Source organism: Heterocephalus glaber, unplaced genomic scaffold (genome assembly GCF_053883595.1).
Source record: "Heterocephalus glaber isolate CG9 unplaced genomic scaffold, H.glaber_assembly_v1.0 deba00000331, whole genome shotgun sequence".
NCBI lineage: Eukaryota > Metazoa > Chordata > Mammalia > Rodentia > Bathyergidae > Heterocephalus > Heterocephalus glaber.
The window spans coordinates 34,906,291-34,930,208 of NW_028258142.1; the positions used below are offsets into that span (position 1 = coordinate 34,906,291).

The following is a 23,918-nucleotide window of genomic DNA, read 5'->3' on the forward strand; positions in this document are numbered from 1 at the left end:
CCTTCTTATTCTCATTTTTCTCTTTTCTTTGTCTCCCTTTCTTGGCCCTCATTTCTCCTTCCCTATCTCTTATCTCCCTTCTTCCTAATTTCCTTCTCCACTCCTTCTCTCTTGTTGACTCAGGCCAACCTCCCTTTCCTGTCACCTGGGATCTCTCAGGGTCAGAGACACTGCTGGCCTCTGTCAGTTTGCTTTTGGAATTTAGCTCCCCTTATCCAATGTCACTACCAGCTGAGTTGACTTCCCTTTGGAGAATCACCATTTGACTAAGAATTCCCTTAGTCACAGAAAAAATGTCATGACCACACATGCCAAGTTTCTCTGGGACAGTTCCAATTTGAAGTCTCAATTCCCAGTTGACCCTAAAAGCACCCACATATGTGAGAGACTGCTATGTTGAGGTCCTATATGTGGGAGATGATGGTTAATGTAATCAGAACTGAGCTGTAAGTGGGAAATTTTTTACCTTGGTGAATGAACAGGTTGTGGCTTCTTTAAAATGGGTTGGGCAGCTCCTGGCAACAGATTTGCAGGGCTGGAGGAGGACCAAATGAGGACTCTATGTATATCATCCCAATTAACAACTCTACACGTCTGGATATGGAACACTCTCCATGGAATTATTCACCTATTGAATAATTCAGTGCATGTCATATTTTGCTATCTATAGTTGTGTGGTATGTTGAAGTGTGGTACAACCTGTTATCATATATTATTAATAGGGTTGGAAGGGAAGTCAGGAAATACCAAATATAACCCAAGGAAAAAGAGGGGCAAAAAAATCAAATGATTCATGCACTGTATGCTCAAGCAGAAAACAGAAAGAGAAGGAACTGGTCCCAGTGATCTGTCTGGAGAACTTCAAGTGGAACCACGAAGAAAATCCAGGCCTGATCATTCTCATAACAACTGTGGTCAGATCTTCTCATTAGACACACATAGGAGTAGCCGGGGTGTCCAGGCTCAATGGGAAAATGTCTGAGTTATAAAATATATATTGACATGTAGCTTTATCAAGTTCAAGTCTAGGTCTACAAAGCACTATTCAATAAACATCTTTATAGGAACTGCTTTAATAAGTAGAGAGGAATGATTTTTAGAAGCATATTATTATTATTATTACTTTTAAGAAACGTATCTATTTATTATTATATTTCCATCTGGCTTAGCCATTTATATGTACTTTTTAATTTATTTTTCTTTTTAAAAAATTAATTTTATTGGTACATTTTAGATATACATAACAATCACATTCATCATAGGGAATTTATACCTGTACATAATATATCTTGATTCTTTTTTCCCCATCTCTTCCCCTTCCTTCAACCCCTTTCCTCCTTATTTACAAAAGCTTTGTTTCCATTTTTCCCCCTCCTATTCTCTTTTCTTTTCTTTTCCCTTCCTTCCTCTCCCCCCATCCCTTATTTCCTTTCCCATTTGAACATTTTCTCCAAGACAGGAATGATTTTTAATCACCAAATGTTTCTACTTAAGTAGATGCTTCAAACAAGTAGGAAGATCTTTGAAGATAGTTGCCACATCCACATTATGAGTTGAGTTTTCCATCTCCTACTCAGCAGCAACAGTGCTTTTTCATCTTTGAGTTCTCAGCACCCATTATGACACTTGTCATATATAGTGGATGCTCAAAAATGTTGATTGAATAAAAGAATGAATTAAACAGAGAAGTACTAAAGGCTATTGGTAAGAAAGAAAACTTCAGTTTCAGTGTTCCACAATCTTCTCTTAGAGACATTTCTTTGGATTCAACCTTGTCTTCTGGCACTGTGTCTTTGAATAGTTATCTGGAGAAAGGAAACCTTTAGTCATAAACCCACTCACTGTTTGGAATTATCAGATGATTTTATCTTGAGACAGTAGATGGCAAGGTAGCCTGAGGGTTTGGGGCTGCTGGGTGGAAAAGGGGAGACTGAAAGTTGGGGAAGAGGTGTATAAAAAGTGGAGAGGTGCATACCTGTAATCCCAGCACTATGGGAGGCTGAGGCAGGAGTGCAAGTTTGATCTCAGCCTAGTGACTCAGTGAGACTCTCAAAAGATAAAAAGCCTGGGTATGTAGTTCAGTGAAAAGGTCCTGGATTCAACCCCCAGAACACTGGGAGGAAAAAAGTAGAGAGAGCAACAAAAGCAGATTATATGCTTCATTCGGTGATAACTGAGAGTCTCACCCCTGAGCCCAGCAGTTGTGGGAGGTGAGGCAGAGTACTTGTCCTCACTGTCCAGCTCAGGGCCCTGGCTCTCCAACCTGGCCCTGCTTCTTGCCTCCCCGGTCACTGCTCTGGGGTAGAGGAAGGGAGCTGCTCCTTGGTGGTCTGGGTCCTCCAGGGTGGGCAGTGTTGCATCCATTGCCTCAGGACATTTCAGGAAAAGACCCAGTTGTAGGGGCTGAGAGCAACCGGGGCAGAGATCTGCATACCCTGTCTCAGCAGCCACAGTGAACTCTCTGCTCAGACCCACAGCTCAAAGACCTTCAAATTAGTTTGTTCCACCTGGATCCTGCTCTACATCCTAGTCCTGTCCTCCCAAAGTGCACCTCCAGCCCCATCTCCTTAGAGCCTTCTCAGATAGCCCAGCCCACCTGACTCCCTTAAGGCTAAAATATGTCTGCCCTCAGGGAATTTTTGTCATTGCACGCACGGAGAACTCTTTGGCAAGTCCACACACACCCTCTGTGTTTTTTCAGACACCCCCAATCCTGAGGAGCCTCTCACCCTGGGGACTTGTGCTGGACCACCTATCCATACATCTCCAGGGCATGCTGGAACATTGAGCACCAGGCCCAGCACACAGGTGGCCAGACAGCCTGACTTCATTGCCCTCTCCTTCCTGACTCTACACGGACCCAGAACCTCCAGTCCTATCCCTGGGATGAAATGGCAAGGCGAGGAGAGGACAGGCAGCACCAGGAAGATTTCTGTCTGAGGTCTAGAGCAGAGCTGGCCAGGCTGCTGCCACTGCCCCTGGTCTGTGGCTGGAACACTGTTCTCCCTGTACTTCTGCACTTCTGGGTTGGAGAGTGAAGGGTGGCCACAGCAACAAAAGAAAATAGAAGCTCCAAAGTGATGACCTGAGAGAGCTATGGCCACAGAAAAACAAGTGGAGGAGGTTGAGATCTCTATGCATATCTAGGAAGTCTGGGTGGTGTGGTATTTGGAATTGTCGTACTGTAGAGCTGGAAGGAACTTGGCTGAATTCAATTCAGCACTTTATTATTATGCTGTAGTGAATTGTTTCCTAATTGTTTCAAGACTGTATAATTAGGTAATAAATTATGTTGCACAGATGGTGAGTGCTCCGGGAGCTTAGCATGGGCATCACAGGCACTTTCATGATGGGGTGAGACTCAGCTTGGGTCTCCAGGGGCCCCCAGATCCCCGCATCACTCGGGACTGACTGTGTGCCAGGAACTTGCTGGGTGCCGTCTGCATATTACCACATTTAATCTTCTTCCTCCAACATTTGAGATGGGTGCTATCTTTACCTGCATTTTCAGAAGGGCATTTTCAGAAGGAATTTTGGGTGGTGAGTGGAGCCAGAGCACCCCTGTGTAGTGTGCCCCCCTGGTGGGAGATGTGAGAGGTGTTCTCCTTGGTGGACTGTGGACAGATCATCCAAGATGGGGGTGGAATTCCTCATTTTCTCGTTCCAAGTCCTTGTTTACCTTCTGTTCCTGTCCTGGGCTCCTGGCAGTTAGACCAGAGTAAAAAGGCCATATGGACTTAAGTAGGTCACTGCCCTGTGTATTTCCTCCTGGTCTGTTGTGAGAGCCCCAGCATAGGCCTCAGGCGGGATGACCCTGAGGTTCTCTCTTCCCCTTCCCCAGCTCTTTCCCACTTCTTACCTTCTGTGTCTTCCTTCTCCCTGCCCCTCATTCCTCAGAAGGAATCTTTCTGTGAGCTGCCTGACCCCTGAGCCTAGTGCTTTCCTGATTGTTACTCCTGAAAACACTCTACATGCTCCTGGGGATTCTGCCTTTCCAAGAGGAGCCCTTGAGGGAGCTGCAGCCACAGATTCCATTGTGTGGCCATGAGGTTGAGGGTCTGGCAGCACTCTTGCCTTCTCCATGCAGGCTGGCCTACGGTGAGCCTTTCTGGTCAGTTTTCACTTTTGTGGAGAAGAAAGGTGAGGGGAGTGAGTCGGAGCTCTTGGGCTCCATCCAGCTGGACAAAGCATTTAGAGGGTCAGGTTTGACAAGATGTTCTGGGCTGGATGCTGGAAAAACACAAATGAAATAAAAATGGTGGCTTTGCTATTCTCCTGTGCTCCTCATGTGGCCTGGGCTTCATGAAGATGAAGCTGTTCGTGAAATTGGGGTGATTGGTGCTGGAAGACTCCTCAGATGGTGTTATTTCATGGGATCCCTGACCTCCTGACCTTTGGGGACTTTAACAGAGTCTCAGTGGGATCCCCTGGGCAAATAACCACTTACACAAATCTTTCTGTGCCTTAGTTTCTTTATGTGTAATCTTGGTTTATTAACCTAACTCTGGTTGCTACAGAGGCCACAGATTCTATAGCTGGCTGAAAATGCCTAGGTTAAAATACCTCACACAGCTGAGGTCCTCACAGGTCACTCCTGCCTCACGCAGTCACTGCTGGGGTAGAGCTGGCCCCAGCTTTGGCTCTGACTCAGAGTATTGCCCTGAGGAGGAAGCATCCCCTCTCACCTCTCAAGACCCTGCCTTCTTGAAACTGAGAGAAAACCTGAATAAACCATCTAACTTCGCTTGCTTCTAGCTGACTTTAAAAATCACTAATTTTGGAGGTCACACAGCTAAGCCACCACATATCATTAGTCTCTCCCTAGCTCTGCTGTGGATAACACCTCCGATGTGTGGGTCACGATGACATCAGTTGCCTAGATTACTTTTCAGGGACTTGAAGGCTGCTTTTGTCAAAACTACTGACTCTTCACTTGGGCCTGCACAGGTGTCCAATTGGATGGAAACGACCAGTTTTACATAAGAGAATTTACTTGAAAGGTGGCCAAGCATAAAGATGGGAGACCAAGTCTCAAATCCACCTTCTCAAGAACAGCGTTTGAGGATATTTATGGGATAGAGAAGCAGGTGATAGAGAAACATGGGGAAAGGTGATTGGAGGTGAAGTAATCAGTGTTCTGCACTTGTGCAATCAGTCCTCACAGCTTTTCATAGTGTCGCCAGAGGGGGTCTGAAGAGGTTCCCCAAAGAGAAGATAGGGGCTTCAACTTGCCACTCCCTCTCCTTGGAGTACATTCATCAAGCTTTGTCACAGAAAAGCATTTCAGGACGCATCAGTGTGAGGTATCAGCAGATTTATAGACAGAGGTAGAAAGTAAGCGACAGTAGGGAACGGCTTCAACTTGAAGAGCTGCAGGAAGCACAACTCTGATGAAGAGGACCAGATGGCCCATTAACAAAAGAACAGGACCAGGTTTTATGGATTTGCTGGGGTGGGCTAGGGTCTGGCTGATCATTATCACAGTTCTCAGCTCTCAGTTTGCTAAATGGCTAGAAGTCTTTATTGCTTGAGGAGGCAGTTTGGTCTCCATGAGCTGCTTGTTTTTGCTTGGGGTAGTCTTGGCCTTGTGAAAGCTCTGCTGGAATCCAAGGTGACCATAGGTCTAGGGCAATAACTAGAGACTTCTGGGCATGGTTGAATGTCCCTGTAAATCTCTTATTTCCTGTCCCCCATCTTGAAAGGGGATGAGATAGGTTATGTAAATTTAGGGCTAATCAAACTTGTTTTGCCAAATTTAGACAAACGTTCCCCAAATGATTAACATGCCTATATGCAGAACTGAGCAAGGATCTGACCCAGAGCTTCAAGGTAATTAATGAAGGTCAAGCTTTGCTCTGTTTTTAGTACCTATTGGGCATCTGTAGGCCCAAGTAACAAATCACTATTTTCTTTTTTTAATTAAGCAAAAACCACTTTTAAGTCCTCCTTCCTCAGAAGAAAACACAAATCATGTTTTTAAAATGAGTAACAGGTTAGGAGCTCAGGAGTTTGTGTGTCCTCTGTCCCCGTGGTGGTCTCTGATTGTGTCAATAGGACACATGGTCAGAAAATGGCAGCCTTAGCACAAGCTGAGGGTGAAGTTTCTCACCTCCCATGTCACAATAATCCTCCCCAACCCCTGAATGTCTTCCTTCTCTGTCCCCTCTGCTACCACCTAAACCTAGAGCTGACCTCAGTCCTATGTTCATTCTTCTTTTCTCCTCTGTCTGCTCTCTTCCCCAACATCTCATGGAGTCCCTCGTGCTCTACCTCCTGTTCTGCACCTCAGATGTTCATATCTGACTCCTACCCATTATCACAGATAATACTCACAGATTCCTGCAGACAAGAGGCAGTGCAGGCATGCCATGCAGGGCCACCTGGGCCACACCAGGGTCAGTCAGAAGGCCAAGGAAGCACAAGGTAAATGTGGGCCGGAGCCTTCCATGGGCAGGAACTGGGGAGGCAGGGCATCCAGGCTAGGGTTGACTCCTTTGGATAATTTCATCAGGCTTCAGGTGTAAAGCCTGTCCCTAGTTGCCTAGTACCTGGCCCCAGGTGATTAGGTAGCCCAGAATGTGGAAACTAGATGGAGGAGGTGGTCTAGGGCACAGCTCTGATTGGTTGGGTTGCATATGAAAGATGCACTTGTAGGTTAGTCTCCTACTGTCTCTAGGAGCAGGCTGTCCTTTGGAGAAACAGTAGCTCCAGGATGGGCAAGGCCTCAGGGGTCAAAGGCTCAGGAACACATGGTTAGTGCATGGAGCTGCAGCGAGATGGGTGATCAAGGACATTCCCACACCCAAGCAGAGCTTCGCTTTATCAGTACACAGGGTGGAAGGGGGAGGTTTACTGATCTCAGCAGAAGGGGAGTGTCACCAGAACAGATGGTGGACAAGCTTCCGGAGTTACTCATCCCTGACTCAGCTCTGCCATCAGCCAGCTAAGGGCCTGGAAAGCAAGTCTCTGACTCCCTGGGCCTCCCTGTGGCAACTATTGGGAGCACTTGCCCTTTAGTAGCAGGAGTAAAGGGGACGATGAAAGTGAACATTTCTTGGTATTTCATGTGTGCTAGTGCTTTGCAGAAATGCTCACTTAAGTCTCATCTCAACTCTTGTCACTTCCATGCTTCCCTATTTTTGCTGATCTTACAGATAAGAAAACTAAGGCTTAGAGAAATAAATGCTCACTTAAGTCTCATCTCAACTCTTGTCACTTCCATGCTGCCCTACTTTTGCTGATCTTACAGGTAAGAAAACTAAGCCTTAGAGAAATGATAGCCCAAAAGTGGCTATCTTAGCTGCTATAACCAAATATCACGGACTGGGTGGCTTATAAACAACAAATGTATTTGTCACATTTCTGGAAGCTGGAAGCCAAGATTCAGGTGAGGGCCTACTTTCTGGTTCATGACAGGACCTTCTAGCAGTATCTTCACATGATGGAAGGGACAAGGGGTCTCCCTCAGACCACTTTTATAAGGGCACTAATTCCATTCATGGGGACTCTACCCCCATCACCTTCCAAGGGCTCACTTCCTAACACCATCACCTTGGGGGTTAGGATCTCAAACTGGGGGGTGGATACAAACATTCAGATCATTGCAGTGCCTGATGAAGGATGTGAGCCCAGTATGAAAGCCTCTCTTCTTGTGAGCCACTAGACATGTGGCACAAGACTATTTGGAATCAGTCTACTGTCTGGTTTGAAACAGATTCAGGAGAAATGGGAGCCAAGCAAAGGCTGGAAGAGGCAAGGTGGGACAACTTTGAGGAGGAAATTGGAGGGTCAGCTAGTCAAAGGGAAGATGCTGTCCTCATTCAAACAGATTGTTTTCAGGGGGAGAAAAAGACACAGGGAGGGGAAATGATTTATCCAAGATCACATAGCTGGCTTGCACCAACACTGGAGATGTGTCTGCAAATCTCTCAGCTCCCTGAGGACTCTAGGATAATTCTTCTAATTATCTCTGGTATCATTTGTGTAGGGACTTTTTCTTTTTCTAGCAGCAACCCATGATCCTGTATCACTTTGCCTAACACAGTGGATTCCCACAGTTTAGTGACACTGGTTCTGGCTGCAAATAAAAATGTTTGTGGTAAGACACTAGACCTCACTTACCACAGTGTGACTGGAAAACTACATGAGTTAGAGCCAAAGTCATGGGCTTGTTTGGTGGCCCCAGGCTGACTACTATTTCTTGGTTGCAGAATCCATGTTGGCTAGTTGAAGGAGAAAAGGCAAGGGAACAGGTAGCCCAGAATCCTTGGGAAAACTGAAGAAATGGCTAAGCTTACAGGACCTAAACTGCATTGTAAAGTGGGGCCATTCATAAAGGAAAAAATGGAAAGAAAGTCTTTGTAAATAGAGAGGGGGGAGGAGTTGAAGGGAGGGCAGGGGAATGGGGGAAAAAATAAGAACCAAGATATATTATGTAAAGATACAAATTCTTAATAATGAATGTCAACATATTGTATACCTAAAATGTACTAATAAAATTAATGAATTTTTTAAAAGTGGGGCTACTCATGAAAGCTGCTGCCCCTGATATAATCAGGAAGGCACTGCTACTAGTGCAATTTCCAAGAGCCATGCCACCTTGTTGCATTATCTCACCAGGAAAACCTTGTTTTGTGCCTTGCCCTCTCTCTCAGGTACAGTAACAGCTGACTCCTGCAAATGCATCTGATTGGATGAACCTAAATTGCACCAAGAGCCCTAGCTGCAAAGGAGTGTGGGAAATGCAGTCTTTAACTTTCTTGCCACTGTAGTACAGAAGGTAGAGATAACAAGTACATGGTCCTGTGTTTGAAATGCTCAGTGTGGAAGGGTTGCAGATATATAAGCAAAATATTGCAATACAATGTTATTTACCTTTATTGAGAGAGTGCACAGAGTGAGCCCTGGAGTAGGGGTCACAGAAGTCTTCCCAGAAGTGTGCGCATTTGGGCTGGGTACTGAAGGATCAATATGAGTTTGCTAGATGAGAAAGACAGAGAAAGGAGTTTCCAAACACAAGGGGAACAGAGAGGAAAAGATGAGTTTGATATTTTAAGGCTCCTCCATTCCTAGTTCTTATTAATTCTGCCCGAATTCTTTTATGACATGAGGAGCAAATTTGTTGTATAAGATATATTACTATTTTTTAAAGGAGCCTATTTATTTTGTAAATAGGAGCCAATTTGTTGTATAAGATATATTAATATTTTTTAAAAATTATTTAAATAAGTATAGTACTTAAAATTACCTATTAAATATTTAAATTAAGAATAAATATTTACAAATGTAACTTTAAAGTATTAAATATGAAATTATATTTAAGATGCCTTAAAATAGATTGATTGATTGAGATGAGGTCTCATTATGTTGCTCAGGCTGGTCTTGAACTCCTGGGCTCAAGTGATCCTCCTGGCTCAGCCTTCTAAGCAGCTGAAACTACAAGTATGTGCCACCACAGCTGGCTACTAAGATACAAACATATTAAAAAGAACCCAATATATTTAATAAATGTTTTAGGATTTCATTTTTTTGGCAGGGTCTTGCTATGTAGCTCAGGCTGGCCTTGAACGTGCTAGCCATCTGTCTCAGCCTCCCTGTGCTGGGTTTACAGGCCTGTGTCACCTGACAATGTTTCAGGATTTCTGAAGCATCATGTTCATATGTTTGTACACATGAGCTTAGTGTGGGAAGTACATGTGCAATCTGCTGCCGCCAGTGCTGGGACATGCTCCAGGGTGCCCGTGTTCCCCATCCTTGGTCCTGGCTCTGTATCAGCCCTTAGGGTGCCTCTCTCACTCCTGATTCATAAGATTACCCATCAAGATGCCACTGAGTCACGTTTAGAGTGCCATGGCCCTGCAGGCTTCTCAATTCCTGATTGAGTCTGTCCTGGGACCCAGCTCTCCTAGCAAACTCTGCCCTAGGTGATGGATCATCCCTGACGAGAGAGGCTGTGGAGAGAGGGTCACTTGGCCTCTGTCCCAGGAGGCAGCTCCTCACTCATGGTGTGAGAGGCCAGAGGGCCCTCTCTGGAAGACACCAGCTGTCCTTCTAGGCCAGTGGGGGCAAGAGCAGCTTTGAGTTAATGTGCAGCTCTGCTATCTTCCAGCTGTGTGGCTCTGGGGAGATCAGTTTATTCCCAGGGCCTGGGATGCTTGTGGTGATCACTTCACAGGCCAGTTAGAAAGATGAAAAGTGAATGCTGGGCCCAGCTTGTGTCCCATAGGAAAGGCTCGGTGAGTGTTGGCTGTAAATGTAACTGGTATTCTTTTCTGCATGAAGCTGGCAGCAGTGCTCTGTGGTGGCTGCGATGTGCCCTGGAGCCAGCTGGCATTGGAAAGGACTTGGGGTCCTCTGCAGTTGGACAGAGACTAAGCCCTCATCCTGTCCTATGCTGACAGTATGACCTGGGGCTCTGTCTGCAGTGCCTCAGTTTTCTCAGCTGCTAAGTGGGGAGAAAAACATCAATCTCCAACATCCCAGCATGAATATGAGCTTCAAGTGAGCTGATGGAATTGGATATGCTTTGCAAAGTAAAGTGCAAATCTCAGTGGAAATCTCAGCTCTGTCTATGGCTGTGTTGTAGGACATTGTTCCAAGAAGAGAAAAGAGAAAAGGGCAGGAAGTGGCAGGACAGCCAGAGGCCTGCTGGCTCATTGCCTGTCTGAATGGCTCTGATCTCCAGCAATGTCTGATCACAGCACACATCGCGTCTCAGCTCCTCTCCCCCTCCTTCACTGCACAAACTTGGAACCAAATGCAGAAGCATTTTAGTTGCTGAAATGGATTCTTGCTGCTGTAATAACTTACAGACTGGGGCGGCAAAGAGTTCCAGTAACTGACCACCTGCCTGGAGCCTGCTATCCTGGACTCTGCTGGGGTGGGGCTGGTTTGGTTTATTTGTTTGACTGGAACAGATCCCCTCCCCCAGCAGGATCGTTGGCAGGCCCCCAAAAACCAGGCCTGCTTCTCTGTGTAACCCTGTCCTTGTTGGTTCTCAGGTACTTTGAATTTTATGAAGGGCCTTTTGAATATAACTCCACAAGATGCCTGGAGCTGAGGCAGGAGATACTGGAGGTGAAGGTGCTGTCCATGTGAGTGTGGCTGGGCTGGGTGGTGGGTGACAGGTGCATGTGGAAGGTGGGGCTGGGCCAGATGGGGGTGGGGTCAAAGATAGAAGGAACAGGAAACTCGAGGTGGATCCAGTGGAAGAAAAATTAGATCTCCTTCCCCAAGACCCTGGCATTTGGAAAGCTCTGGAAGCTGTTTTATGACAAAAGGCCAGGTTTACAAGGTCACCTCTGGTGACTCTGGTGTTAAAGTTCCGGTTTCAATTACCCGTCTTCATGATTATCATCGCTGGGCTCCTGTTGTGTAGAAATCAAAGAGGGCACGGGAGTGTCTTGCCTGAAATTCAGTACTTTGCACCACAGGGTTAAGTGTTGCCCTCTTGCTATCACCTTTTAAATTTTTAATTTCATTAAAAGTTTTGATTTTTTAATTATTTAAGTGATACAAAATTCAAGTGGTCCAGAAGAGTATACAGTGAAATGTCTCCTTCTCAGAGCCTCCAAGTTCTCATCTACAGAGAGGCCCGGTGCGTCCTTGCAGAGAAAGTCTGAGCCCAAGCAGGCATCTGTGAATGGCAAGCTCTCTGTGCACTGAGCTACACTCCCAGCTATTTTTATTTTTTATTTTGAGACAGGGTTTTGCTAAATTGCCCAGGCTCCCTTTCAACTTATCATCCTCCTGCCTCAGCCTCCTGAGTATGCTGAGTATGCCTGGAATTACAGGCATGTACCACCACATCTGGCTTCTTTAAATACCTTTTGTTTTACACAAATTGTAAAGGAACTGTGTTCCCCACCCCATTCAACAGCGTATCTCCTATGGGTCTCTTTCAACTTGAAGAAGGAACAGCACATTAGATGCTATGTGTTTTAGTGTGTGTGTGCTCACCCAAGTTTTCCCTCTATATAGAACTGCCTTGAATTCAGCAGACCCCTTTAGGCAGGGCTGTATTGTATTAATCATGAAAGGATCTGTATTTATTTGGAAACAGTTACATCTGGATATGGACAAAATATAATTTATTCAAAGGCAAGCAATTTTGGGTGTTCATATAGACAGCACCTCAGGACCCTCTGCCTGAGGCCCACGGGCAGAAACCATATCTCCTGTGATTTCAGGTATGGGGGTCAGCCTGAGCGCATGTACCTTGGAGTCATGCAGACTTGGGACCTGAAGGCATCTCTGGGCATTAACACCTCTGAACTATTAGGCAAATTACTTACCTTCTTGAGCCTTTTCTTAACAACACCTGAGAAAATCAACCTGTAAAGAAGGAAGGTTTATTTTGGTTCACAGTTTGGGAGGTTTCAGTCCACCATCTGTTGGCCCCATTGCTTTGGGCCTGTGGTGAGACAGCACATCATGGCAGGGAGCATGAGTTGGAGCAAAGCTGCTTACCTTATGGCTGGGATGTGAAGAGAAAGGGGAAAAGACCAAAGTCTTGCAATCTCCTTCAGCCACACACCTCAAATGACCTGGAGATTCCCCATTAGGTCCTACCTCTTAAAGCTTTCACAGCCTTCCCAAAGCATTACTCTGGGAACAAGCCTTCAGCACATGGGCCCTTGAGGGATGGACACTTTAGATCTAAACTTTGGCAGATTCCAAAGCTTAGCAGCTGCTGGAGAGCCCTAAGGGTGAGGCCAAGTCTGTAATTAACCAGTGTCTGTCACTGTCCCTATAGATGAACACATGAGGCAGCCCCCCTCCTATGGAATCCACCCACCCTTGGTGGAGCACACACCACTGTGCTCCTGGCCCTCATGGAGCTCACAGCTTAGCAGGGAAAACAGACAAGAACAAGTAATTACCCTATGGGGACAAGGGGCAACAGGGAATTGACCTAGGCTGGGGTGAGGAGCGGGTTGCCAGGCAGGGCTTTCCTGAGAAAGGGACTGTGGAGCTTTGGTCTACAGAGTGACAGGTGTTAACTAGGCCAGAAAGATCCAGATAGAACATTTATACAAGGCCTTGCACCTCTGGGGAGCCTGCTGTGCCTGAGCTCTGAAGGACCAGAGTAGCTTGAAGGCTAACTGTGCTGACAGAGGAGTCCCTAGTGCAGACCCAAATCTAGATTTTGTCCTTATTTTAGCTGAGGGCCACAGGAGCCCATGGGCAGGGTTCTGAGCAGGAGTGGGATGTGATTGGTGCCCTGGAACACTCTGCTGAGAAGTTATGATTTAGTGAAAAAGACTACCCTGACCTGTCAGGAAGCAAACTCATAAGCTCATGAGCAGAGAGCCCATCTTTTCTCAGAATTCAAATATTTCAAGTCCTTATGTGTTGACTGTGGAGATCCAGAGCACTCTTGTTGAGATTCAGAGCACTTCAGTGTTTCCAAGGGGAGCATAATATGTTTTTTAGATTTATAAAATGTGCAGTTTCTGCAGGGTTACCTCAAGGTCTGGACAGGAAGAGTTAAGAAAACCCATAAACTGGTCATCCTGCTCTATACTTCCACTGCTCTACATGATTTTCTATATATTGGTGTTCATCCCCCGATCAGCTTGCTAAGGCTGCTGTGAAAAAGTCCCTAAGGTGAGGTGGCTTAAACACTAGACATTTATTTCACACCGTTTGGGAGTGTACAAGTCTGAAAACAAGGTGTTGGCAGAGTTGGTTTCTTCTGAGGTCTCTCTCTTTGGCTTGCTGATGCCACCTTCTCACTGTGTCCTAACTTGGCTACCCCTCAGTCTGTATCTTGTGTCCTGATCTCCTCTTCTTATAAGGACACTAATCATGTTGGATTGAGTCCACTCCAGTGGCTTCCTTTTACCTTAATTACCTCTTTAAAAACCCTTCCTCCAAACATAGTTGGAGGTACTGGAGGTTGTGAGGTACTGGGGGATAGGATTGCAATATATAAATTTTGAGGGGATGCAGTTTAGTTAATAACACTCCCTATCACAGCTAATATTTGGGGGCCAGATGAGAAATTACCCAGGCCCTTTGATATAAGCCTAAACACAAACATTGTATGGTGTGATGGACAACCTCACATTTCCCCATGTTGTCCCTGGTCATGGACTCCTGTTGGTGGTATTTTAGTCTCACCATATTTGGTGTTAGTTCTGCTTTTAGGGCATCTTGTGCTGGGTTTCTGGGTTGAACAACTATCCAGCTGGTGACCTCATCCTTGCTGGGCCTTGTATAACCTGTCTCTTCTCATGGCACCTGCCCTCTTTGTGCTCTGAAAGGGTAAGAAAGGAGAGGTAAGACCAGGCTATTGATGAGGCATCAGTGTGAGACTGGAGAATGTCAAGGAACAGCAAGTCCAGTGCTTCCTTTTCTGAGTCCTCAGGAAGATGGTTAGTAGGTCCTTGGGGGATGAAATTGGAGAGCCCCAAATTCTGGCCTCTGATCTGAGTGGCCCTGATGTCATCTGAGACACCTCAGGGCTTTACAGGGCTCCTGCACTGGCCTTGAGTCATTAGGAAAAGGTTAAACCCCATCTGTGGATGGAGGCAGCTGGAAAAATGCATTCATGTCCCTTCCGGCACACAGAATGTCAGCTGGTGTTCTGTTTGAAGAGACAGGAAGGTGTATGATTCATCCGGGAATAATTTTGATTCAAAATTGCTAAAATCAATGGTAAAATCAGTCAGCCAGAAAATTCCCACGTGGAAAAATGCCTCACTCCCTGACAATGTCAGATACATGAGGAATTCTCCAGGATGATTTGTTACAAAAATGTATTGTTGCTAATTCTTGTTAAAATTATTTATGCTTGATTTTAGTCACCCTAGAAAAGTAGTGGCAAACCTATGACACACATGTTGCAGCTGGCTGTTTGTAATCTTTGAATGCTCTAGAAGGTTTGCCATCACTGGTTTTATTTTCTTTATTTTTAAAGAAAAATCTTTAGTTGCTGCCTGTGCTCTCAGCCAGATGGAGGTCATGCCTGAAAACTCCCCAGCTGGCCTCTCCTCCAGCCCATTACCCATTTTTCTGGGTCTGGGGGACTTGGCATGAAACCTAGTAATGAGGCCAAGAGAGCAACTGGGCATCATGGCCCCTGGGCCAGTGTCACTTCCTGGGCAAAGAGGTCCTTTGTGCTCGCTGAAGCTGAGCTCCAGAACAGTGTTCATGAGTCTATGATCTCTGCACAGGCTTAGAATGCACATGTGAAGTGAATGAGTGGATAGAGGAAGTGGGTGAGACCTGGGAGCAGACAGAGGAGACCATGGAATAAAAAGGGGGAACAAAGAAGGATAATGAGATGCTCATTCTCAGCTCCTGTGATCATTGCCTCTTGCATATGAAAAATCAAGTAGATCACAAAAGGTTCTACTAATAATAAACCTCAGTCCCCTGCCCTGTGCCTTCTCACCCTGCTCAACTCCTTTTGATTCTCAGTTGTCTCTAGGTAATTACTCCTATACCTTTTAGTAATCTGTGCATGCAGCTGTTTTGTACTCACCACTTCTCGGCAGTCTTCACTGATGTTTTGCTTTGGTGGGTAAAGATTCTGCTATCTCCTCAGCCCCTATCCCATGTTTCCCCAGTTGAGCATCCTGTGGTTTACATGTAGTTTGTCCCTCAAGGGTTCATGTGCTGGAGGCTTGACCCCAACATGGCAGTACTGAGGCAGTGAAACCTTTAAGAGGTGGGGCCTAGTAGGAGACAGTTATGTCTTGGGGAGTGAAAAAAGATTAATGCTGGTCTTCCAGAATGAATTAATTCCCATGAGTCTAGGTTGTTGTAAAAGAGAGAGCCTGACTTCTTAATTTCTCTGGCTTTCTGTCTTGCCATGTGATCTCTTCTGATGTGGCCTTTGCTCTGCTTTTCTGCCATGTTATGATATAGCTAAGGAGGCCATCACCAGAGGCTGAACTGATAAGAACACCTAATCTTCAACTTTCAGCCTTCAAAACTGTGAGCTAAATAAATCTCTTTTCTTTATATCTATCCAGCCACAGATATTTTGTTATAGCAACAGAAAACAGATTAATACAAAAGGTATTGCTAGTTTTAGTTCTTATTTGTATAGATTACTTAAGTAACCTATTTCTTCTACAAAATATAGACAGGGTCTAGGTCCTGCACTATGCAAAATGTGGCTATTAACCCCTACTTTCTAGTTCCCTTCTCCAACCTATGGCATCAGTCATCCAAAAGGTTAAGTCATAAGTGTCAAGGCCAATAAATTTACATTTTATTTATAACCACAGCCAACCTTTTTGGGGGCTTTCTTTGGAGGTTGACTTCAAATTTTGATGATTGTCAAATATTATTTTCCATTATTGAGACAATAATGCTCACTGAAGGCCAGAGAGGTAACTGAGTACAGATCCTTTCTTATACTATTTTTTTTCCTGGAGCTTCTAGCCATCTTTCCTTCATCCTCTTTATCTTTGCTGTGCCCAGTTTTTGCCTATACCTCCCAATCAATCAGTCAGTCCCTCTAAGATCTTCATTTATCTTCTTATGCCAACTTGGACAGGCTACTTCCTTGAGTCACATGGAAGCTGTCTGAAAACTTCCTCTCTCTGCCTTTTTTAGGTTAGATTCACCTTTGCTTAGGACCCATAGCTGTTTCTTTCCTGTTTACTCCTTCCTCATTCTTGAACTCATTCTGAAGCAAATTCTGAAGAAGTGATGGACAGGGGGGAAGGTTTTGAAGCCCTGCTAAGTATAAATCATTTAATTATTCTCTTATTCTTGATTATTGGTTTGGTGGGTTGTTGGATTATTGATCAGATAGTTGGTTGCGTTGGTTGTTGGTTTGTTGATTGATTGTTAGCTTGGTGAGTTGCTGGATTGTTGGTTGGTTTGATAGGTTGTTGGATTGTTGGTTTGGTGGGTTGTTGGTTTGTTGGTTGGATCATTGGTTAGGGAGATGATATTTTGGGTGAAAATCATTTTCTCTCAGGATGTTGTAGACCTCCACCATCTTATAGCATCCAAGACTACATGAGAAGCATGGGAATGGTTGTTCCTTTGGAGATGATGTGGTTTATTTTCATTTTTTCTAGGATCTCTTTAGATCAGGACAGGTCTGAAGTGTCCCAGAGGATGTACCTTAGTGCCCAGTGGGATCTTTTCCTCTAGAGCTCCTGTTCAAACTTCTCTTGAATACACTATTTCATCCTCTTCATTATTCTCTAATTTTTTCTAGTGCATATAAGAATTGTGTACTGGGGCTGGGGATTTAGCTCAGTGGTTCCGCTACCTGCCTCACAAGCACAAGGTCCCAAGTTCAATCCCCGGTACCAAAAAAAAAAAAAAAAAATAGAATTGTGTACTGCATCTTCTGGATTGTTTCTCTAGCAGTCATATCTTTTAATTTAAACTTTTCTCTTTACCATTTTCTTCTGCATTCTGGTAAAATTCCTTGACTTCATCTTCCAGCTCTTTTAATCAACTCTTCCTCCAGAGCATTTTCTTTCTTCTCAGAGCAATCTATTCTTATTTTTAAGGATATATTTTTTCCTGGATATCTCTGGAACACTGAGATATTTTTTAGATCTGTTTTGTTCCCTCAAAATTTTCCTCTGTAGTCCTTGTATTTGGTGGTTTATCTTGGTCTATTTCCTTCAGATGGACCAGCAAACTTAAAACAGTTAAAGCAGGTAGGAGCTGTGTGTCTGAAGTTGTTCAAAATGCTATTGATTCTTTTGCTGCTGTGATGCCCAGGTCTTTTCACTGGGAATGGTGCAGTTTTTTGAGAGGAAACAATCATCTGATTTCACCCTTCCCCTGACACAACCCTTCTACCCACTGCTGGACCTAAAATATTGGGCTGCAGGTGAGGGGCAGAGTGGGGTTGGGTGTTCTTACAAGCTCACACTGATTCACATTTTCAAGGCCATGCTCATTTCCACCTTTTACCCATGTTGAGCATTTTCCTCTGGTTTATGTCATCTTGTCCTTGTATCACCCCCTCCTCCTTTTGTACATCTGTTGAGATCTCTCTTTCACTGAGATCTCCCTCCCTGTCATCGTATTCATTTGGTGGGTTATATCTTTTTTATTCTTCTGGAGTGTTAGTGGTATCTTGGAAGAAAAGAGAGAAGAGCCTAGGGTCAGCCTTTCATCTGACCTCTGCATTTGCAAAGCAGTCTATAAAGTATTTTTACACATATGATTTCATTTGATCTATTCAACAACCTTTGAGATTGGCAGGGGAGAAGCTATGATATCCATCATACAGATAAGCAGTTGAGTCTCAGAAAGATTAAACAACTTGCCCAAGTTGGGGATGAAGCCAGGATTCAAGGCTGGGTTTTCAGGCCCTAACTTTGATCTAGGGTGTGGCAAGGGTATTGGAGGCACAGAGATTAGGGCATGGATTGCTGCCAACAATTGAACTCAGTACCCTGGCCTGGAGTATTATTAGATCTATGTTACTCCAAGGTTTTAGAAACATTGGCTATATAGGGTGTTGCTCTAAGCTCTTGTGGGTTGCAGGGAAGTGGGAAAGGGTAGCAGTGCATAAGCCAGGATGCTGTTATTTAATGGCACCTGTCCTCTGAGAGGAGGGGCTCCTTTCAGGTCTTTAACTTCCCCAAAGCCTTTGTACTCACTCTTTTCTCTGCCACACTTTCTCCAGATATTTTCACATCTCACATGTGAAAATATCATTTTAGATCTCTGATCAAGGTTTCTCTCCCCAGAAAAGCCTTCCTTGATCAGCCACTTGAAACAGTCACTTACCTATCCCTATATCCTACTTCATTTTTCTTCACAGCACTTACTACATCCAGACAAGACAATCTATATTTGTTTCGCATTTGCTTGCCCCAATGGTATGTAAGCTCTGTGAAAGCAAGGTATTGTTTTGTTCCCTATTGATTTCTAGCTCTAGTCATATAGAAGTATTCAGTAAACAGTTAAAGATTTATTTGAACTCCGACTTATTGATTCATTCATTGGTTTTTATGTACTCAACAACCATTTTCCAGGCATCAGCTCTGTGCCTCAGCATGGAGTTACAGAGGGGAACTCAGGCATGATCCCAAACCATGATGTGCTATGTAGTGAGAATAAGGACAGGTTATGGGTTTTACAAAAGTAGAATGTACAAGGGGCTGTGCTTGAGCATAATCAAAGCAGTTCAGTTTAACTATAATAATAATCTGTACTGATCAGATGTTTTCTGTGCAGCAGGCACCAGGCTTAATCTTTCATAGTGTCATCTTATTTAATAATTAATAAAAATCTGTGAGGCTAAGAGATTACTATTATGCCCACTTTATAAATGAGAAACCTGAGGCTCAGTTAAATAATCTGCCTAATGTCCCATAGTTAGGAGGTATCTGAACTGGGTCCTAGACCCAAGCTCTGGTTCCAAAATCCATGAACTCGGTCACCATCCTCTGTGACTTTTCCTGCAACCACCCCTCCCCCACCAGCCACGTATCCTCTCTGTTGGTGAGGTCTGTTCTGCTTGGGGACAAGTGTTAACCCCTCCAGTTAAGCACAGAATACAACTCTGCAGAGTGAACCTTTATTTTTTAAACTGTAGTCAAGTGGGTACTTGTCTTTTTGGAATCATAGCCCCCCTTGGGAAGCGGATGAAGGCTTTACTTTCTCCCCCAGATACATACTACACGGGTGGATAGATCTGGGATTTTGCTCATAATGCAGGGTGTTCATATTCACTTCTAAACCCTTTGGTAGCCCCAGGGTAAGAACCATAGTTAGAGTAGTTTCTGGGGGCATTTACCACCTGGGGGCTGTTGGTTCTTCCACTGATAATCAATCCAGAACAGCCTCCTTTAAGGGGCTTCTCTCTGCATCAGCACCCATGACCCACCAGTTTCCTAAAAGGTTCACAGCCAGATGACCCTGAGCAGCTACACAGTGCCTGGCCCTTGGCTGGGGACTGTGCCTGATGATGAGAGAGAAGTCATGGTCCTTTCTTTAATGAATGTATGATCTGACTGTTTTGCATTTCCAGTGTTTCTGTCAACTTCGAGTCTTATGAACTATTCATTGAATAAATGGTCTCATGATGCAGTACCTTTGGGAAACAATCATATGGTATCTTTTTTGTTTTTGTAAATTCACAATATATGAGAACACATTAAACAATTTGAGAAATCTTGCAATAAAGAAAAGCATTGAACCTTATTTAACTCACCTTTCCTAAGTATATTTGGCCATAGGTTCCCTCTCTTTAAAAATTGGATTAAGCCATACATGGATGCATTTTTTGTAGCAGTTTCATGTATTAGTGTTTCGACTAATACCTTGTGACCTCTTACTGAATTAGAGTTCCACAGAATACACTTTGGGAAACAGATATCATTGTACAGATTTTTTCCTTTTCACTTAACATCTCCCTGTATTCCCTACCCCAGAGGACTAACTGTATAAGGAAATGTATAAAATTGTCAAATGAGTGATAATAGTACAAATAATCTCTTAGTAGGTGGCAAGAATTTCAATAGCTCTACTATATAGATGAGCAGACTGAGGTTTTCTGTGACTTATCTTTGGTGACATAGCCTGAGTAAGATCCTAGAAGCAACTTCTTCACAGAACTGAGGATAAGTAACCAAGGATAGGGAAAGATAACAGAGACACTGAAGCACATATGTGGGAGAGAGGGCTTGGAGTGTGATGTCTGGCTTCTGAGGCCAGGTACTGGCTGAAAAGGACAAGAGAAGCCATGAGAAGGGAGGGGTTAGTGCACATAAAGATTTCACAGTCATCAGCTAGTGTTCCTGGGAATTTGTTTGTTTTTGTTTTAAGAAAAACACAATTTATTTGAAGGTGAGGAAAGGGAAAAGAGAGAAAGACATGGCGGACAGCTATTCTGGAAGAGTAGGGAGTATTCAAAAGGGAAATACTCCTGTTCCTGGGAATTTGAGTCTCTGATTTGGTTCATTCATTCATTCATTCATTCGTACAATATGTATCTAGAGTCCATATTTTGCTATATTTCTGGAAACTGTAGGTACAGCACTGAAACTTGTAAGAATGCATAATTATTAATGTGTAAATATAAATGATAACTAAAAACTAATTCTTTATGCAGTGTCAGCCAAAGGGAGGTGCCTCTGTGATTAGATGCTGTCCTTCCTGAGAGCACCTGGGAATATCGCAATGCTGAGATGTTTAAAATCCCCCAGCACAGAGCCAGGCAGGTGGCTGTGCAGAGAAGATCTCTAGTTTCTCATCGCTTCCTCTCTGTCACTGGAAAGTTTCGATCTGCCCTTGAGAAGGCAGGAAGAGAAGGGTACACCACATTCATGAGCCCTACTGTGTGCTGTGTGCAGTGTGGGGTTCTACCAGAGCAGGAGTTTTGATGCTCACAGATCCCAGAAACAGGAGGCACACCACAACATACAGGACCACAGGGAAGCACCGGGGCTGGTCAGAAGGCAGGAGTGAGGGGAAAACACAGGCAAGAGCTTTAGTGTGGTTTTCATGGGAGGAAATTGGCAAGGCAGAGTAAGTGAGGTAGACAGGTTTAGGACAGGCTAGATTGAATAAATTGGGTAGGCTCTGATACTTAGTAGTTGTTTGATACCTGGCTCTGTGACAATTAGGGGAAGGGGGCAGTGGCTTGCTGAAAAGAGGGTGGCCAAAGGGTAGGTCAGGACTGCTCTGATGAAAGGCACTTTGGCAGGAGCCTTGCACAATCAGTAAGCAGCAAGGCTGCAGATACCAGAGCATCAAGAAGACAGAGAATAAGAAAACAGAGCTGATACATAGCATGAGCCCTGGATTTGACAGATGGGCACAGAGCAGGAGCATTTTGAAAAATGATGACACTTGGTTCTGTTCTTCCTCCCAAAGGGTGAAGCAGTCAGAGCTGTTCGACCGGTGGAAGAGCCTCCAGATGTGCAAGTGGGCAATGAACATCTCTGAAGCCAACCAGTTCAAGTACCTATCAGTTTTGTCTGTCATTCTTTCTCCTGGCATGGGTCCCCCTCTGTCACCTCTTGAAGTCTTCATCATCCTGTAAGGCCCAGCTGTTGGCAGGCACCTGCCCTGGGCTGACCCTAATGAAGGTTGGGAATCTGGACAGTGGCGAGGCTCTGACCCCAGCAGAGTGAGGCAGCACCTGCAATCTGCTGTCCTCCACAGGCCATGCAGCAGCTCTATGAGGCAGTGCTGTCACCTCCAGAACACAGTTGGGGTTCAATGAGCCTTCTAACAGTAAGATATCTGCGCTAGGTCTCCCTGCAGTCCTCCATGGCCTCTCCGTCCCCACCTCCCTCTCCTGGTCTGCAGCTCTAACTTAGCAGCCTCACGCATTCTCTGAGTGCCTGCATTTTGACAGCCACACAAGGCATCTGGGCCCTGTTGTTGATTCTTTCCTAATTACTCTCTAACCACAATTAACAGATTATAAACTCCCAGAGAGGCAAGAGCTTTATCTTAAAGATCTCCCGTGGGAGCCAAGCAGATGGGCAACATCCAAACATCCTTTTTCATTAATGGAGCTTTAGGGTCCCCTCCGTCTCTAAAATGCTGCAGACTTATGTCATCGTTTCAGTGCAAGTAGACCTTATGCTGTTAAATTGTGATTTATGCCTAAACTGGATTTTGGCAGTTCATTTTCAAGTTTAAGTGTACTGAGGAGCTATCAGCATAAAGGAGTCTACACAAGTGATTGTGAAAAGTGAGTGTAACCAAGGATTTTATATTTTCTTTAGAAATCATTTGTTCCCATTGGTGGCAATTCCAGGCCATGTCTAGAGGTAGATGGAAGTTTTAAGGGGGAACTTGTAGCAAGGATCAGACACTACAGTCCAGAGCATGATGCTATGGGGGCTGAGGGATATAGAGTGGGTTCAGGGGTGGGGAAGGGAGGTGACATCAGGCCTTGCTGTGCTCTACATGGAAAAACCTTCAAGGCCACTCAGTTGCCTCCCTTTGTTCTCATTTCAAGGTCCTGGAACAATGATGAGATTCTTCACTCAGGCTGGCAGGAACGGTACAGTGCAAGAGTGAGACATGAGCATTTCAGTTGCAGGAAGAGAATCCTGTAACAGAGGCCTTTCCTTACAAGCTGCCTATAAATTGGCATTTTGGCATTCTGGTTTATACATCAGTTACTTGAAAGCTTGGTTAGTAAGAATCAGTCTATCTCAATGGGAGGGAGCCTGGTAAACTTTCCAGTGGCAGACAAGATTGAGTTTCAGAAAGAAAAGAGGCATTCCTCAAGCCCCTCAACTGGTGAGGACAGAGCAGAAATTTGAATCCAGACCTCTTTCCACTAGGCTGCTAACCCTGTTCCAGGTTCCATCCCAGACCTCGGTGGCAGTTTTCAAGAATCTCCTCCTCACTCTTCATTTCTGGTTGCTGCAGGACTCCATGGAATAGATGCTCCATTCCCCTGGGCAGCCCACCACTCCTCTTTTGGAGGAGGTGCATCCTTGTGGGCTCAGCCCCTAGATGAGAAAAGCGATATTTGTGCCCTTGGTCAAGTCCAGCAGCCTCTGTGGCCAGGCTTTAGGCCTCCAGGGCAGGGGGAGAAAAATGTGCCCAAACCTGGGCCTGTCTCAGAGCCTCCCTGGCAGGCCCTGGAGGGTGCATGGCCAGGTGGAGCACCTGCTGCAGAGAAGACAGAAAACCAGGTTTCCTGGCTGGCAGGTGCCCAGCCAGCCTCAGCAGCTCCTTCCCACTATGGGAAATTTTTTTAAACCTTACATTAGAACTTTAATCTTCAATAACTCAAGTTTGAATAGTTTTGAGATGAAAATCACAGAGATCTTTTCATTTCTTTAAATAATGAACCTCCTAAAACCTTCCCTTGGAACCAGTGTCCACTTTCTGCAGGGAGCCAGGCAGTATCAAGCCACTAGCCTATTTTCTGACCCTCCCCTATTCCTATATTGGTTTCTGAAGGCTTGTTATTGCTTGTTATTGTTAATGCTTGTTATTTCTGC

General features: G+C 44.8%; 1 protein-coding gene across 4 annotated transcripts in view; it reads left to right on the plus strand.

Annotated features, from left to right (window-relative positions):
* The window catches only part of St8sia5 (ST8 alpha-N-acetyl-neuraminide alpha-2,8-sialyltransferase 5), a 106,584-nt gene that overhangs the window by 55,838 nt on the left and 26,828 nt on the right, over positions 1–23,918 (plus strand). For 2 of the 4 annotated variants that reach the window (XM_087189219.1, XM_087189225.1), the window contains 2 exons: positions 11,001–11,093; positions 21,820–21,906. In XM_087189219.1, coding sequence (XP_087045345.1) covers positions 11,001–11,093; positions 21,820–21,906 — 180 coding nt within the window. The remainder of the gene's footprint in view (positions 1–11,000; positions 11,094–21,819; positions 21,907–23,918) is intronic. The other 2 variants (XM_087189223.1, XM_087189226.1) reach the window with 1 other exon arrangement.